Raw genomic sequence first — 13,673 nt, forward strand, 5'->3', positions numbered from 1 at the left:
ATTTCCAGAGGCTTGTAACTTACCCATGTTTACTAACTGTATCATCTCCGGCTTCTCTATAGTGACTAGCAGTGAAGGGGACCTCGTACAGACCTAGGCTGCTCTCATCAGGGAGTCTTTCCGGAGGCCTCCCAAAAACCTGTCTTCCTCTCCTTGGGTAGCCACCAGCACCCACTCCATTTCCTTGGGGTTCTCCGCTTCCTGAGAGGGCATGTGGGCTCCCCAGCAATCAGCCTTCCTGTGATCCCCTAAAATAAGAACGCACACCCCCTTTTAGTGTGGAATTTTACTGTTAATCACGATGCGGAAATAGATGGGGGAAAACTAAAATACCAAAAATATGAGGAAGTTACAAGCTGACAAAAGTTTTCATATTAGTGAGCTCTTCTCTGGTTCCTAACTCCCTCTGATGTGGTAAATGCAAGTCTCTTTGCCTCTTGCTGTCAGCATTTATTCCTGAAAGTTGTACTTCTCAACCAAAACCCTCCCCCACTCTTTCCCCCTAGGTTTTGGGCTCCCTGTTGGTAAGTAAAAGTGCCTGAATCCTGCTTGGTATTCTCAGTGCTTACCACAGAGCCTAGTACATACAGCTAACATGTACTGAGTACTTACTATATGCCGAATACTGTATGAAACCTTCACAAGGACTATCTCAACTCATTCCTCAGATGGTCCTTTGAGGTAGTTACCAATATGTCCCCATTTTACCGAAAGGCAACTGAGACACAGAGAGGTAAACTAAGTTGTCCAACGATACACAGCCAGTAAGCGGCAGGGCTGGGATTCAGTCCCTGGCAATCTGACTCCAGGGCCCATGATCTTTTTTTTTTTTTTTTTTTAATTTAAGTTCATTTACTTATTTTGAGAGAGAGAGAGAGAGAGAGAGAGAAGAGAGCACATGAGCGAGTGCGTGCACACAAGGGAGGTAGGGGCAGAAAGGAGAGACAGAATCCCAAGAAGGCTCTGTACCACCAGCGCAGAGCCCAATGCAGAGCTTGAACTCATGAACTGTGAGATCATAACCTGAGACAAGACTGAGAGTCAGACGTTTAACCAACTGCACCACCCAGGCACCCCTCTTTTTTTTTTTTTTTTAAAGTTTATTTAAGCAAACTCTACACCCAATGTGTGGTTCGAACTCACGACCCAGAGATCAAGTGCCACATGCAGGGCACCCCCAAGGCCCATATTCTTAATCACTATGCTGAAAACATTTAAGTATCGATTGAATGTATTCAATGAACTCGTTTCTCCACTTCTCACTTCATGACAAGCTTTGCCTTCTCTAAAAGGCCTCACTGCTAGCTTCCCTAGCCCAAACTCTCAACTTCTCCTTATATTTTACAATAGCCTTGTAACTTTTTCACTACACCGGTGGTTTTTAAACCTTTTTGAATCTCAGAGCCTTTGGAGAATTTGATCAATGAAAGCTATGGCTATCTATGCAGATTAAAATCCACATCCACAAAAATTTGGGTACAATGGGTAGAAGTGGCAAAGAGCACACTTCATCTTAAACCCATCAGTGAATCCTCAGGTTTCCTTCTTATTGTTTGGGGTGGTGGTCGGGGGTGTGTAAGCTGAAACTCCTTAGTAACGCTTACTGGGCCAGATTCCAGCCTCATCTCCAGTCGCACACCCTAAATTTAGGGCTTAGGCAAACAGGGCAATCACTTTCACACCTCTGAGACATCTGCTTTTGAAGTGTCTGCTGCTTGGAATACTTCTCCCCTCCACCTCTATCTGACGCACTTTTCATCAAAGTCCAACTGGAATGTTACCTCTCAGATGTCTTCCCTGACACTCTGGTCTCCGCAACTTGTTCCAGAAACCCCTCACTTCCGTGTCTCTAACACGGTTTATATCTACAACAGCACTGATCACGTTATGTCAGTTGCTAAGGAGCCGGTCTCTCTCGATTCAGAGTTTGCTCCCCCGGAGCAGGGATGGCATGTCATTCACCGTTGTATCCCCAGTACTCTACAACGTGCGTGAAACACAGTAGGTGCTCACCACGTTTATTAAATTCGTTTGTGCGGGGCTCGGCTCTCCCTTGGCGACTGGCAAGTTCATCACAGGTTTGCAGGAGCCTTAACACGCTCAGGACAGACCCGAGTGATCAAAGTCAGCCCCGCGGAGAATCAGCTAGAGAGAAAGTGAGCTTGAGGCTAGGCTTTGGAAGTAGGGCAGAGGCCCCCACGAGCTCACGCTGACACAAAGTGAGCAACACTCACGCAACACTTACAGCATCAGGTCAGGGGAAAAAGACCGCCCACTGCATGCTGGGACTGCGCGACTGACGGCAGCATTGCACGCCGGGATATGTAGTCCGGCATTCGCGGGGATCCTGAGACCAGTTATACCCGAACACACTCAACCACGTCTCTACATAGATAAGGTACAATATTGGCCATCCATCACAGAATGACGAGGTCCTTCACGGCACGCATACCTAGTTGCACTCCTCAGAGGAAGCCTCATTTCGGTGTTGGCAACCAGAAAGTCGCATTGGGTGCTGCTGCGCATGCGCAACGCTTGCGCCTGTGCGTGTGCGCGCGCACGGGCCCCGCCTCCGGAAGCGCCATCGCAGCGCCGGCGCGCTGTCTTCGCGACGCCTCCTCGAGCCGGGTGGCGCAGGCGCAGTGTCCCTGGGCCAAGATGGCGGCGCGGTGCCCCACACGCTGGTTGCTGGTGGCTGTGGGGTCCTCGCGGCTGCCGGCTACAGCGGGGAGAGGAGCCCGGCCGCCCAGGCGGGACGTGGTGGGGGCTTCACTGGGCCACAAGCTGAACGTCACTGCATTCTCGCCTTCCCTGAGAGCTCGAGGCTCCGGGGCGCTGCTGACATTGAGAGCTGGTGTCAGCTTCAAAGGTGAGGGCAGGCTCCAGCGCCCGAGTAGGGGCTCTAAGGCCCAGAAGGGACTGACTCGATTCGGCTACGGGGGTAGCGGGGTGGACGGTATCTTCTGACCTGTATGCAGCATTGCTTGGAGAGACCGGCGAACAGGAGGCAGAGAGGCCCAAATGGCTACTGAGAAATGGTAAACCAGGGAGAGTTGCATGGAGCCCTCGGCGGCAGTAGTGAAATGTTCTGTAGGCCTACAGTTTTCTCTTCTTTATCAACATTTCTAGAAGCCTCTTTCCAGCCTGCCACTGCTCCCTTACCCTATTCCGATCCCGTCTCCTCCTTTCACCTTATAGCCGGAAGGGAGGAGGTAACTGCCATTCGGTGAGCACCTGTTATGGTGCTAGGTACTTTGTGCCCCATCTCACTTGGTGGTAACAACCCTGCAAGAATGGAGTCGTCATCCCCATTTTAAAGAACGAGAAACTGAGGTTCTAGCAAGAAGAATTGACCCGCCCAAGGTCATAAAGCTAAAAGAGTAGAGTTGTCCTTTAATAGCTTACGCTCTTTCCGTCACGTGGTTTTAATTGAAGGATACACTTAGTAGTCTTTTATAAGTTCTTAAATTGGCAACTGTAATAAAAATACAAACTAACATTTATCGAGCGCTTTTCTGTGTACCCGGCATGGGTCATTTCCATGTGATAGATGCTATTACATTTTATAGACAAAGAAGCTTAAGCCTAGATATTAAACGACTTGTAGAAAGTGACAAAGTGAAAAGATGGTAGAGCCCTCATTCAAAACCAGCTTTCTTAATTGATGGGGCGATACAGAAGTGATATGTATTAAGCCTTTAAGGTGCTTGTCTGTGATGGTTCTTCTGCTCTGTGTTGGATGACTTCTGTTAGGAGGAAGGAGGAAACACTGAATAACCAACCATGTGTCTGAATTGTCTTATTGGTTGTGTTGCCTACAATTTGTGCAAGTGATATTTATCTATATATTTACAAAGGTAATTAATTAACAGGCCCTGACAAGATAACCCACACAAGATAATTGCCTGTTGGGGTGCAATTTTGTAATGCTTGTGTAATAAGGGAGTCATTAAAGCATCAGTAATCGTTATTCTTCTGTAAAGTGAACAAACTCACCTCTACCAGTGTGTGTGTGTGGGGGGGGACCTGGGTGAGTTATTTAATCTCTTTGAACCCCTGTTTCCTTAACTGTGAAAATTTGTTCATTGACTCAGGTATTTATTGAGAGTCTGCCATATGCTGGCCACTATTCTAGTTACTGGGGATACAGCAGAGAACAGAGAGATTGGATGAGGTTTTGGTCAAGTGATCCCATTTTTTAATTCTGCTCTTGCCACCAATATTTCCTCACGGGTAGAGCAGTAGTCTGTTCAGGTTTCTTCAGGGTTATTCGGAGTGATGTCATGTTGTATTTCTCAGTATGAGCAAAAGTGGTAAGTTTCAAGTTTTGCTAACTTTTTCTAATGTCAGTGTTGTTTTAAATAGAATTTGGCTGCATCTTTTTGTTCATTTATTCCTTAGGTAATTATTAAGCTATTTCTGTTCATAGTACATTTGTACAAGTTTGGGGAGCATTTTTGTTGATTGTGTATATATGAGAGAGCTAGGCAGGCACCGAGTACTGAGCCTTTGGGGGACCCTTACTAAGGAACCGCAATCAGCACATAGCCCAGAATGGGCATGTTTTGTATCACATGATGAATATTTTTGAGAGATGACATCCTTCAAGACACACTCTTGTTATTACATCTAAAGTCATCAACTCAGCTCCCAAACATCGGTCTTTGATCTTCTCTCAAATCTAGTAATACAATTAGAGGGCATAAAACAACACTTTAATTACAACTTTTCTCCCAGGGCAGAAAAAAATGTAGTTATTTGACTCTGGGTTAGTCATTCTTGGAGTGACTTGGAGGCTGATCCTATTCTGGGTTCTAAAAAGGGCAAGACATTGTTCTTGGGGGAGAGTTTGTCCATTAAATGAACTTTAATTATTTTTTTTAAATTTTTTAAATGTTTATTTATTTTTGAAGGAGAGAGAGACAGAGTGTGAGTGGGGTAGGGGCAGAGAGGGAGGGAGACACAGAATCCGAAGCAGGCTCCAGGCTCCGAGCTGTCAGCACAGAGCCCGACGTGGGGCTCGAACTCACAAACCGTGAGATTGTGACCTGAGCCGAAGTCGGCTGTTCAACCGACTGAGCCACCCAGGCGCCCCAAATGAACTTTAATTATTGTTAACCATTGGTGCTTTTTGGATAATGTCAAAAGTCATCAAATTTGTAATAGTTAAATGTGATGTGTCTTTATTCGCATGCAGTTTTGCACGTTACGTTGTTACATCCCAGTGTTTCTTGAGTCCAAGGTCTCTGCTCACGTTCTTGGAGCTGCCACTACCAGTCTCTTCCTGGATTGGAAGGAGCCTGGGGGTGGTGGGGGCTGACAGGACCAGGGCAGCCCCTCACTCCTGAGTGAAGAGGGACTGAGTATAGGAGCACTAGGCTGCTAGCTCTGTTTCTCTCAAATCTGACCAAAGAAAGACCTCTGTGGTCGCCTAACTCCCACTGCTTCCACGCTGTCTGCTCCTTGTGTTCTGGGGGGTCTAGGGTGCGGGACAGGAAACAGTATGGGGATACTGAAGGTCGAGATTGACTTGCTGCTTCTGATTTCTCATCATTCTGACTCTTTCCTACTCGTCCTCCTGTCTGGTTACCTTGGCCCCCTTCCTGGATATCCCTCAACACTCCTGGTTGTGTTTTGTGCTCAGATTAATTTTAAGTAGTCTCCCAGTCCTCCAGTTGTGGGTTGTTTTTGAGAGCTCTTTCTCATGCAAAGGCTTTCCCTTCCCTGTTTAACACTTGCAGTGAACTCCCTGTTGCCCTCAGGATAAAACCTTGACTCCTTAGGATAGCTCAAAGGCCCTTTGCCATATTCCTAGGCCTCATTAATCAGCATCATTATCTCTAACCACATCTCGACTTGTATAAAATGTACACAAGTTACATGATGCAGTTATTAGGTGCACGTGAACTTTCATGTGAACCAAAGATGATCTATGAAAAGCAGCCAAATGAGGCACTTTTGAAAATATAAGGGGAATCTGTTGCAAATGACATAAGGATTACAGGTGTAATTCTGGGCAGATTCAAACCTTTCCTTAGCCTAGCTAATTTCTACAGTTTAACAGCAGCTGCCTTAAAAGGCCTTTCCTGAACTTTTTCAGTTGGGTTGTCAGTGCTTCTCAACTGGGGATGATTTTCCCCTGCAAAGGACATTTGGCAATGTCTGGAGACATTGAGTTGCTCTCTTGTGACAGGGGTAGAGGGGCAGTAGAGTGTACTACTTATAAGTTGTTGGTGCTGCTGAACATCCTTTGACATAAGTAGTTAAGTTTGCCAGGGATGCCATAAGAGAGAACCACATTTATCCTCACATTTCTAGAGGCTAGAAGTCCAAGATCAATGTTTTGGCAGAGTTGTTACACATCCTACCTCCAGGGGCACCTGGCTGGCTCAGTCAGAAGAGCATGAGACTCTTGATCTCAGGATTGTGAATTCTAGCCCCACGTTGGGTGTAGAGATTACTTAAATAAATGAAAACTTAAAATTAGGATCCTACCTCGAAATAACAGTCACATTCTGAGGCACTGGGGATTAGAGCCTCAACGTAGGAATTAAGAGACATAGCCCATAACAATAGGAAAGCCCCTTCACCAAGAGGAATCCAATACCATCCTCAACATTGTGAGGTTGAGAAACCCTGGTTAGGTGACCCTATGTGTGTTCTCACTGTGCATGTCGTTGTGTACTGTTTCTTTGTACACTGTCTCCCACGCTCCCATGTGGACTGTAAGCTCCTTGAGGGCGCTGGCTTTGGTCTTGTCTTCACATTGTATCCTCCCTGCCACTACAGTATTAATATCTCGAATAATGTAAGCTCTAGGAAGGCAGTGTCTGAATGGTCTGCTGCCTATTCCCAGCACAGAACTCAGTGCCTGGCAAGTAGTACATGTTCAGTGAGTATTTACTGAATGAATGAATGGTGCATCCAGAACCTTCTCTGTAGGCTGAAGTTCGACTTAGAAACCTGGAGCTGTCGTGATCTTCATGCTCTTTCTTACTTGGCTCCCTTCCACTCCCAGCCCCGTGTCTTCAGTTGTCACGGAATGGGCTGGAGGTTAGGCAGGACTCAAGTTGTGGGGCAGCTCCTCCTGCTTCACTTGGTGACAGACCAGTCCAAGTTAGTTCTCTGCTCTGTGCACAGAGGGCAGTTGAGTGGATGTGTCCGCCAGTGGACGTTCCTCCTACTGCTGATGCCAGAGGCATGAAGGGGGGCAGGGCACGTGGCTCTCTGCCTTGGGCTTTGACCCCAGTTAGCTGTTAGTTAGTTTCAGGCATAGGGCCTTTTAACCCCGTGTGTCTATTTAGGTGTTTTTTTTGTTTGTTTGTTTGTTTTTAGGAGAGGGGCAGCACGTTTATCAGATTCTCTTAGATCTGTGACCTTAAACACTGAGAACCATTTTTTCTTCTTTTCTTTTTCTTCCTTTCTCTCTTTCTTTCAGAGAGAGAGTGCGAGTGGGGAAGAGGGGCAGAGGGAGAAAGAGAATCCCAAGCCGGCTCTACACGCATCATAGAGCCGATGTAGAGCTTGATCCCATGACCCTGGGATCATGACCCCAGCCGAAATAAAGAGTCAGCCTCTCAGGGTGCCTGGGTGTCTCAGTCAGTTAAGCGTCTGACTTCGGCTCAGGTCATGATCTCGAGGTTCGTGAGTTCGAGCCCCACATCAGGTTCTGTGCTGACAGCTCAGACCCTGGATCCTGCTTCAGATTCTTTGTCTCCCTCTGTCTGCCCCTCCCCCATTCACACTCTGTCTCTCTTTCTCAAAAATAAATAAACGTTAAAAAAAAATAGGGGCACCTGGGTGGCTCAGGGGGTAAGCGTCCAACTTCGGCTCAGGTCATGATCTTGTGGTTCGTGGGTCGAGCCCCGTGTCAGGCTCTGTGCTGACAGCTCAGAGCCTGGAGCCTGCTTCAGATTCTTTGTCTCCTTCTCTCTCTGCTCTTCCCCCATTCATGCTCTGTCTCAAAAATAAATAAACGTTGAAAGAAAAAAAATTTTTTTTAATTAAAAAAAAAGTCGGCTGCTCAACCGACTGAGCCACCCAGCACCCTGAGTACCGTTTCTTTAGTTCTTTAGTTCTCAAATTGAGCATGTGGCGGAATTGTCACCTGGAGGGCTTATTAAACACAGCCTGCTGGACCCCACCTCCAGAGTCTCTGATTCAGGTCAGGGGTGGGGCCTGAAAATGGACATTTCCAACAAGCTGATGATGCTGCTGGTCCAGGGACCACACTCTGAGAACCACCCCAGAACCACATCCCCAAGGTTGTATGGTGGAGGCAAAGAACCTGGAGAATTGTTAAGCATTAAGGAAGACAGCATATGAAGGTACGTGCCACATGGCAGGTGCTCAGGTAGTGTGACAGTGGGGCTAGGTCCCTTTCTAGTCATCCCCCCCAGTGTAGCCCCCATCCGGGGTGCAGACATGAGGGTACGACCTCACTGTATCGTGATCCAGCAGAATTAGCCCTGCCCAGTACTCTTCGTTTTATGTTCATTGTACACAGTGGCCTTGGCCATCTTTGAAGTGCAGTGAGTTTGGTCTCCAGCGGGCTTGGGGGGAAAGCTGACCCTAAGCTGTGACCTCCGTTCCTTCATAGGTGTAACCTGGCTGGGTGTTTACTCACAGCTTCCTTTTGTTGAGCACATTCCCAGAGTGATTGTCTTTCCTTTTTTTTCTTTTTTAGGAGTAAAAAGTTACCCTTTTGTTCGTACTGCATCCTTCCACACGAGCTCCCCTTTGGCCAAAGAGGATTATTACCAGATACTAGGAGTGCCCCGAAATGCCAGCCAGAAGGAGATCAAGAAAGCATATTACCAGGTCTGTATGGAAGCCAGATTTTAGGGACAAGACTGTAGAAGGGATGCTGTCAGTCTAGTCTGTTCACCAGTGCAGCGTGTATGCCCATACGTGTAGGTGACATGCAGCTCACAGTGTAGAATGAGGTGATGGGCTTTGCTGGACTGTCCCTCGGGTGCATAGTGTCCCGCTGGTTAACACTTCAGAAAAAGAGGCAGAACCCAAAATTTTTAAAAATCTTTTTCCAAAGCTGTTTTCGTATTTAAAATTATTCTGTGCCTTGTAACTTGTATGAAAATTCACTACAAGATTCTTGATTTTTTTTAAATTTTGTTTTCCTTTGTGTGTGGGGGCAGGGGAGGGCGGCAAAAACTTTGAACCTAATATTTGTGAACTGATACTGATCAAGACCAGACCTAACAGCCATGGCTTGGATAGCTAATCCCTTCCCTTATGTTTTTTCAAAGCGTACAATTCACTGGTTTTTAATGTATTCAGAGAGGCTTTACCACCATCCCCACAATCAGTACATTTTCAACTGCTTAAAAAACCCCATACCATCAGCACTCACTCCCCAGTTTCCTCTCTCCTCTGCCTTTGCAATTACTAACCTGTTTTCTGTTTCTATGGATTTGCCTGTTCTGGGCATTTCATAGAAGTGAAGCCGTACATCGTGTGAACTTTTGTGATGGCCTCTTTCACTCTGGAAAGAAGCTTCATCAACGCTGTACCATGTATCGGTTCTTCATTCCTTTCAGTGGTCGAGTAATATTCCATGCGTGGATAGGCTACATTTTTATTTATCCATTTGGACATTTGGATCGTTTCCACTTTTTTTTTTTTTTTTTGGGCTGTTATGAGTAGTGCTGCTGTGAACCCCAGGTATAGGTTTTGAGTAGACTTATGTTGTAATGGAATGAGCAAAGGCACGGGATTAGGAAACAGAGACCCTGGCTTGCGAACAGTGAATATCATGTCTCTCCTCTTTGAACTGGAAGGTAAGGTACCTGACGTAAGGGTGGGAGAGCAGTGAAAAGATGGAGGCTGGGACCACAAGGGAACACGTGAGTCCCTCTGCAAGCACTAGAAACTTAATTTAAAAAAAAAAAATTTTTTTAACGTTTATTTATTTTTGAGAGAGAGAGAGAGAGCATGAACAGGGGAGGGTCAGAGAGAGGGAGACACAGAATCCAAAACAGGCTCCAGGCTCTGAGCTGTCAGCACAGAGCCCGACGCGGGGCTTGAACCCACAAACTGCGAGATCGCGACCTGAGCTGAAGTCAGACACTTAGCTGACTGAGCCACCCAGGCGCCCCTAGAAACTTAATTTAAGAGAGTAGGGAGCCTTTCAAGTTTTTAGGTGTGGAAGTAAAAAGATGAGGTAAAACTGGGCAATTTAAAACTGGACATTTTTAAAGTAGTCTTTACAACGCAATTTCTGGGGTCAGGACTTGATGAAAGCTTTGTGTGTATTGTGTCATTTCATCCTCATGGCAGAGGCTTGGAGAGGTTGTGACCTACGCCCAAGGCCCCATAAGTCACTATGTGTCACACATGAGACTAAAATACTACAAAAAGGCCTCTCTTTTCCTTAAGCTAATCTCATGAGTACACCATTGTTTCTTGCCGTGGCTTTTGGGACCAGCCTTTGTGGCCCACCGTGATGTCCTGGCTGTGCCCTGAGACCCTGATCCGGGGCTTAGCACGCAGCCTCTGGTGTGCTCCCATGAGCTGCTGTGAGGACCAGCGTCTCCGGAAGCAGGACTGAGCTCAGAGATGCCAGTGGAGCCATACTCTGCCTTTCCACTGATGGCTCTTTTCATTCTGGATGGCTGGCGCTGCCTTCCTTCTGTCGGCCTGCCTTTGGGGAGTGGGTGGATGTTTCTGGCCACCTGCCACCATCCTCATTCCTCCCGGAAACCAGAGTTGCATGGCACATGACCAGTTCTTTCTTTGCAGGCTTGGTGACGCGTATTTCTTCTTTTGCTCCTGTGGAAGATCGAGAGCTGTTTGGCTCTTAGCATAAAGAAAGGACTCTGTGGGATCATGATATCCAGCCTCAGTTATTTGCTGGGCTGTTTTGTTGAAGAGGATTAAAGTCACCCATGTAACCAAAAGCAGGGGTGGTTAGGCTTATTCTGATGAAGAGCTTTCTAACAGTGAAGGCTGTCCATCATGATACAGCCCACCTTGGGTAGAAGTGAGTTCCCCATCACAGAAAATAATCCCATCATGTTTCTCAGATGTGGGTAATGTCCTGACACCCCTCCTTTTTTTTTTTTTCTTAATTGTGATGGATGTTTAAAAATTGTGTTAAAATATGCTCAACTCCCTTTCAAGCCATATTAATCTCATGTGATCATGTTTGTCTAAAATCTGACTGTTTCATGTTGTGGTCATTGTACTTGTTTCTCCAGCATGGGTCTTTGGGAGTCGGCCTGGCCCGTACAGCCCTGTGATGTCTCCTTGTACTTTTCTGAATTTGAACTCCTTTGCATCCTCATTTGGCATTATGAGCCATGACACCGTTTCATCTTGTCTTGGCTCAAATGCACTGTTTACATGTGACATCTCCTTTCTTTCTTTTCACCTAAGCCATGGACGTGGTATCTCGTGTGTAAGCTCTGAGGCTCTCTGCCTCAGTGCTGTATTTTCCGGTGGTCATCCTGGTGATTTGGGGTATACTGTTACTCAGTATCAGTGATTTTTTGGCTTGTCGTTGAAAATTTGAAATTCCTGCCAGATGCCCCCACCTCCTGACTACATCCTCTGCTCCCTCCTGTGTCCTAATAATGGCTGATGTCGCCGTGGGCCGTGCCCTGTGTTCATTTTAGAATATGTGGTGTCTCATCTCATCCCTGCCACAACCCTGTGGAGTAGGTACCGTTATCGTCATTTGACAGACGAGGAAGTTGTGCTTAGTGACATTCTGTCTGGGGTTTCAGGGCTACAGACAGTGGATCCGGACTCTCTGACCCGGAGGCTGTGCACTTAACTTCCTGCACCCTAACCACAGCCAGCTGCTGGTGGCGTGGCGTCCGAGCCACATGGCTTCTCCGGTCCGCAGTTGGATTCCGTGTGCCTCCTTCCCTCAAGTGAGGGACCTGTAGTGACCCAGACTTGGAAGGGGTCAGCAGCCGCAGCAAACAGTGAGCCAACAGTGAGCCACCTGCAAAGCACAGCACTGCTCAGAGTGCCCGGAGGGTAACCGTAGTTTTAGAGCGGCTCGGCTCAGCTGCGGACAGCCTAGTGAGATTTTACTCTTTTTTAATATTTAAACTAGTGTTTTGAAGAGGCATTACGTTTCCTTTGTTCAGAATTAAGCAAATACAAAAGAGTATATTCAGTAGAAAGTCTCCCTCCTGTTCTCTTACATCCCTCCTTTTGCAACCAATGTTACTAGCTTGCTATATGTTTTCCAAAATAACTTGTACAGCAGATACATCTACGTATCCAGTTATTTTCTTCTCTTTTTACATAGTTGATGGTATATCAGACACACTGTTTTCCACTGCTTTCACAAAGGTGCCCAAGTTCTAAAGCATTTGCTCTTTTTGGCAGAGATTTGTTGTGGTTAAAAAATGTGTATATGTGTCAGATTTGAAGAGATGGTTTATTTTATTTTACTTTTATTTATTTTATTTTTTAAAGACATTTTTAAAATATTTATTTATTTATTTTGACAGGGAGCGATCATGAGCGAATGTGGTTGGGGGGAGGGACAGAGAGAGAGGAGAGAGGATCCCAAGCACGTTCCATGCTGCCAACGCAGAGCCCGATGCAGGACTCGATCTCACAGAGCGTGAGATCATGACCTGAGCCGAAACCAAGAGTTGGTCAGACACTTAAGTGACTGAGTAACCCAGTTGCTGCAAGAGGTGGTTTATTTTAAAGTCTTAGGCCTTGTTTTAAGAATTGCTGTTGGTTGATGGAGCTCCTGGGTGGCTCAGTCGGTTAAGCGTCTGACTTTGACTCAGGTCATGATCTCACAGTTCGTGAGTTCAAGCCCCACGTCAGGCTCTGTGCTGACAGCTCAGAGCCTCGAGCCTGCTTCAGATTCTGTGTCTCCCTCTCTCTCTGTCCTTCCCCACCCCACCCTTGCACTCTGTCTTTTTCTGTCTCTCAAAAAATAAATAAACAAACAAACATACATTAAAAAAAAAATTGCTGTTGGTTGCAAAATCTCAAAACAGACCAATGCTGTAAGGGAGGTGAGATTATGACTGTTATTTGAGGTCCAGTGTTGGTAATCATCATGTGTCCATTGTAATTTATGGTTTTCTCCCTTAGCTGGCCAAGAAATACCACCCAGACACAAACAAGGATGATCCCAAAGCCAAGGAGAAGTTCTCCCAGCTGGCAGAAGCCTATGAGGTAATGCGACCTACCTGTGTGTGCAGTCACTGTCATTCAGCTGTGTGGGTACATCAGAGTGTGCTGCCCAGGGTGACCTGACATGTCATAAGGTCCATTGTGAAGACTGTCCCCATACCAGATTATCTCCTTGAAGAAAAGATTCCCAGGTCTCCTGCTAGATCTCACTTGGAATCTCAGTAGGAAACGGTCTGATAATCTGTATTAACAGAGCTCCCAGGTCATCTGATTTATAGCTGGGTCTGGGAGCTCCTGGTTGGATTAATTAATTCCACACTTATTTGTTGACCCCCCCCTCCTTAGGGCATCTCTGTCTAGTGGGATGGTGCGTATTGTAAAAGTAGGAGGCCGCCTGTGAGGAACTTGAAATGTAGTCAGAGGGATGAAGTGCACACTGTGGCGGGCTGCTGAGCCGTTCCAGAGCGACCTTCCCAGACTTAGAGGGTCTGTAGGGACTCGCGATACGTAGAGTATCGTGTACCTGCTGTATGAGTGTGCAC

The 13,673-nt window shown here is 46.6% G+C and overlaps 1 protein-coding gene across 4 annotated transcripts in view; it reads left to right on the plus strand.

The window, feature by feature from the left end:
- Window positions 1–2,616: 2,616 nt before the first annotated feature.
- DNAJA3 (DnaJ heat shock protein family (Hsp40) member A3) overlaps window positions 2,617–13,673 on the plus strand; it is a 29,357-nt gene continuing 18,300 nt past the window's right edge. For 2 of the 4 annotated variants that reach the window (XM_053213477.1, XM_027043348.2), the window contains exons 1-3: window positions 2,618–2,869; window positions 8,687–8,820; window positions 13,090–13,173. In XM_053213477.1, coding sequence (XP_053069452.1) covers window positions 2,659–2,869; window positions 8,687–8,820; window positions 13,090–13,173 — 429 coding nt within the window. In that variant the 5' untranslated portion in view covers window positions 2,618–2,658. Of the gene's footprint in view, window positions 2,870–8,686; window positions 8,821–13,089; window positions 13,174–13,673 lie in introns of all 4 variants that reach the window. The other 2 variants (XR_008294682.1, XM_027043349.2) reach the window with 2 other exon arrangements.

The sequence above is a fragment of the Acinonyx jubatus genome, chromosome E3 (assembly GCF_027475565.1).
Source record: "Acinonyx jubatus isolate Ajub_Pintada_27869175 chromosome E3, VMU_Ajub_asm_v1.0, whole genome shotgun sequence".
NCBI classification, from domain to species: Eukaryota; Metazoa; Chordata; class Mammalia; order Carnivora; family Felidae; genus Acinonyx; species Acinonyx jubatus.